Here is a 1,855-nt window from a genome sequence, read left to right on the forward strand (position 1 = left end):
GTCCAAGCTCTCAAGGTCTGGCGGACATCATCGCTCAGCGCTCGCTGTCTCTCGAATCGTTCCTGATGACTGTTGACCCGGGCGGTGTGGCAGGCCAGCCGCTAGGGTGTCAAGACAAGGAGGAGGGGAGGAGGAGGAGAAGAACTCAGAAGCCGAAAATTTACTGAGAAGAGAGGGAGAGAAGGTAAGAGGAGAGAAGACAAGAGAAGAAGGGAAGCAGGAGGGGGAGGAGCGAAGCTAGAGGCGAGAGCAGATTCAGTCGCCAGCTACCAGTTGTAGTAGAAGGTGGCGACGTCGATTCCTCCGCAGATGAGAAGCGTCAGGACGCCGGCAGGAACTCCGTAGGTGTAGAACATGAAGAAGGAGAAGGCGATGGAGACGAACGGACCCGTGATGACCCACGAGGCCCTGCAGACCCGTAAGAACCAGAGGAAGGAAGAAGGAGTGAGGAGAGGAAGGGAGGGAGGAGGGGAGAGGTAGGGTGAGGAGGAGAGTCGAACCAGTCTCCGCTTGTCCACATGTTTTTGTTCCATCCTGGCGTTAAGCTCCCCTCGCTGTTGTCTGTGAATGTCTCCTTGTTCTGCCAGCACGTCAGCTGCGGCTGCAGCTCCTCCTCCTCCTCCTCCTCCTCTCCTGCACCTCCAACCCTTCGAACCTCTCGTCACCTCTAGCTGTTCCCCTGCCCTGATCCTGCTCCCATTCTGCACCCGACCTCCTCCCTCCTCCATACCTGCTCTCCTTCAGAATCAGCTTGAGTCTCGTTGCCCGTTAGGATGGATGCATGCTAAAACAACAGTCAGCTCAGCTGTTATCGCTCCCTCCCTCCTCCTCCTCCTCTGCCGCACCTTCACTGCGACTCGCAACTTCGCCTGCTGATGCGCAGCCGTAGGAGCAGCTGAAGACAAGAGCTGTGCGACTGCCAACTCCTTGGCTGCCTGCCAGAAGACGATGAGGGGCGAGAGCGGACGAGCAAAGTTGCTTCAAGTGGAACGGCAAGGGGAGGAGGAGGGGAGGAGGAGGGGGAGGGGAGGGGGGAGGGAAGGAGGGAGGAGGGAGGAGGGAGGAGGAGGGAGAGGGAGGGGGAGGGGGAAGGAGGATGTCCAACCTGTGTGGGCTTATTCGTCTCATCTTGTCCGGCGAGTTTTATGCAGAGGACAACAACAGCAAGCAAGCAAGCCGCGACCTGCAGGGAGGGGGATGAGAAGACGTCGATGATGATGATGATGATGATGATGATGATGGAGATGATGATGATGGAGATGATGCTAGAGATGGAGATGGAGATGAAGATGAAGATGATAATGACAGGGACGGAGGTTGTGGTTATAATTTGGTTGCAGTGAAAGAGGACACGAGCAGAGAATGAAAGAGCGCAAGGACGAGGAAGCGAGAAACAAGGGAGGAGACAGCTCGAGAGGAAGACAGAGGAGATGGAGAGGAGGAAGAGACCGAGTAGGTTCGAGAGGAGAGATCCCTTCTGTGGCTCTGGCTGAAGGAAACTTTCTCCATCCTCCTTTCACGCAGCCTCCTCGAGGTTTCGATCGGATCTGCCAAGCAGACGCCTAGGAGCTGGGGATGCTGACGTGTTGGAGTGACTGCAAACCTTTAAACCAGTCAACGATATACAAGCTTGAAGTGCCTCCAGTGACACCAACGAGACGTGGACTCGTCCTCCTTCTATCATCCTCTGCTCTCTCCTTCCCTCCCCTCGTTCGCCTCCTTGTGCCTCCCCCTGCTCCCTAGCTTGGCATCCCTGCCTGCTTGCCATCTGTCCATCGATCACTACCCATACACAGCCCCGAACTCTTCCTCCCACAATCTCCTCCTCTCCCCCAGCTCTTTTTCCCCCCCCCCC

General features: G+C 56.7%; 1 protein-coding gene across 1 annotated transcript; it reads right to left on the minus strand.

Moving 5' to 3' along the window:
• Nucleotides 1-266: 266 nt before the first annotated feature.
• GUITHDRAFT_122829 (hypothetical protein) lies at nt 267-1,509 on the minus strand (the record flags this gene model as incomplete). Its single annotated transcript, XM_005817888.1, has 5 exons — nt 267-408; nt 501-580; nt 731-784; nt 846-935; nt 1,450-1,509. The coding sequence occupies 5 exons, from the start codon at nt 1,507-1,509 to the stop codon at nt 267-269; spliced, it is 426 nt and encodes a 141-aa protein (XP_005817945.1).
• Between the last annotated feature and the right edge of the window lie 346 nt (nt 1,510-1,855).

This window comes from Guillardia theta, assembly GCF_000315625.1.
Source record: "Guillardia theta CCMP2712 unplaced genomic scaffold GUITHscaffold_485, whole genome shotgun sequence".
Classification (NCBI taxonomy): domain Eukaryota; class Cryptophyceae; order Pyrenomonadales; family Geminigeraceae; genus Guillardia; species Guillardia theta.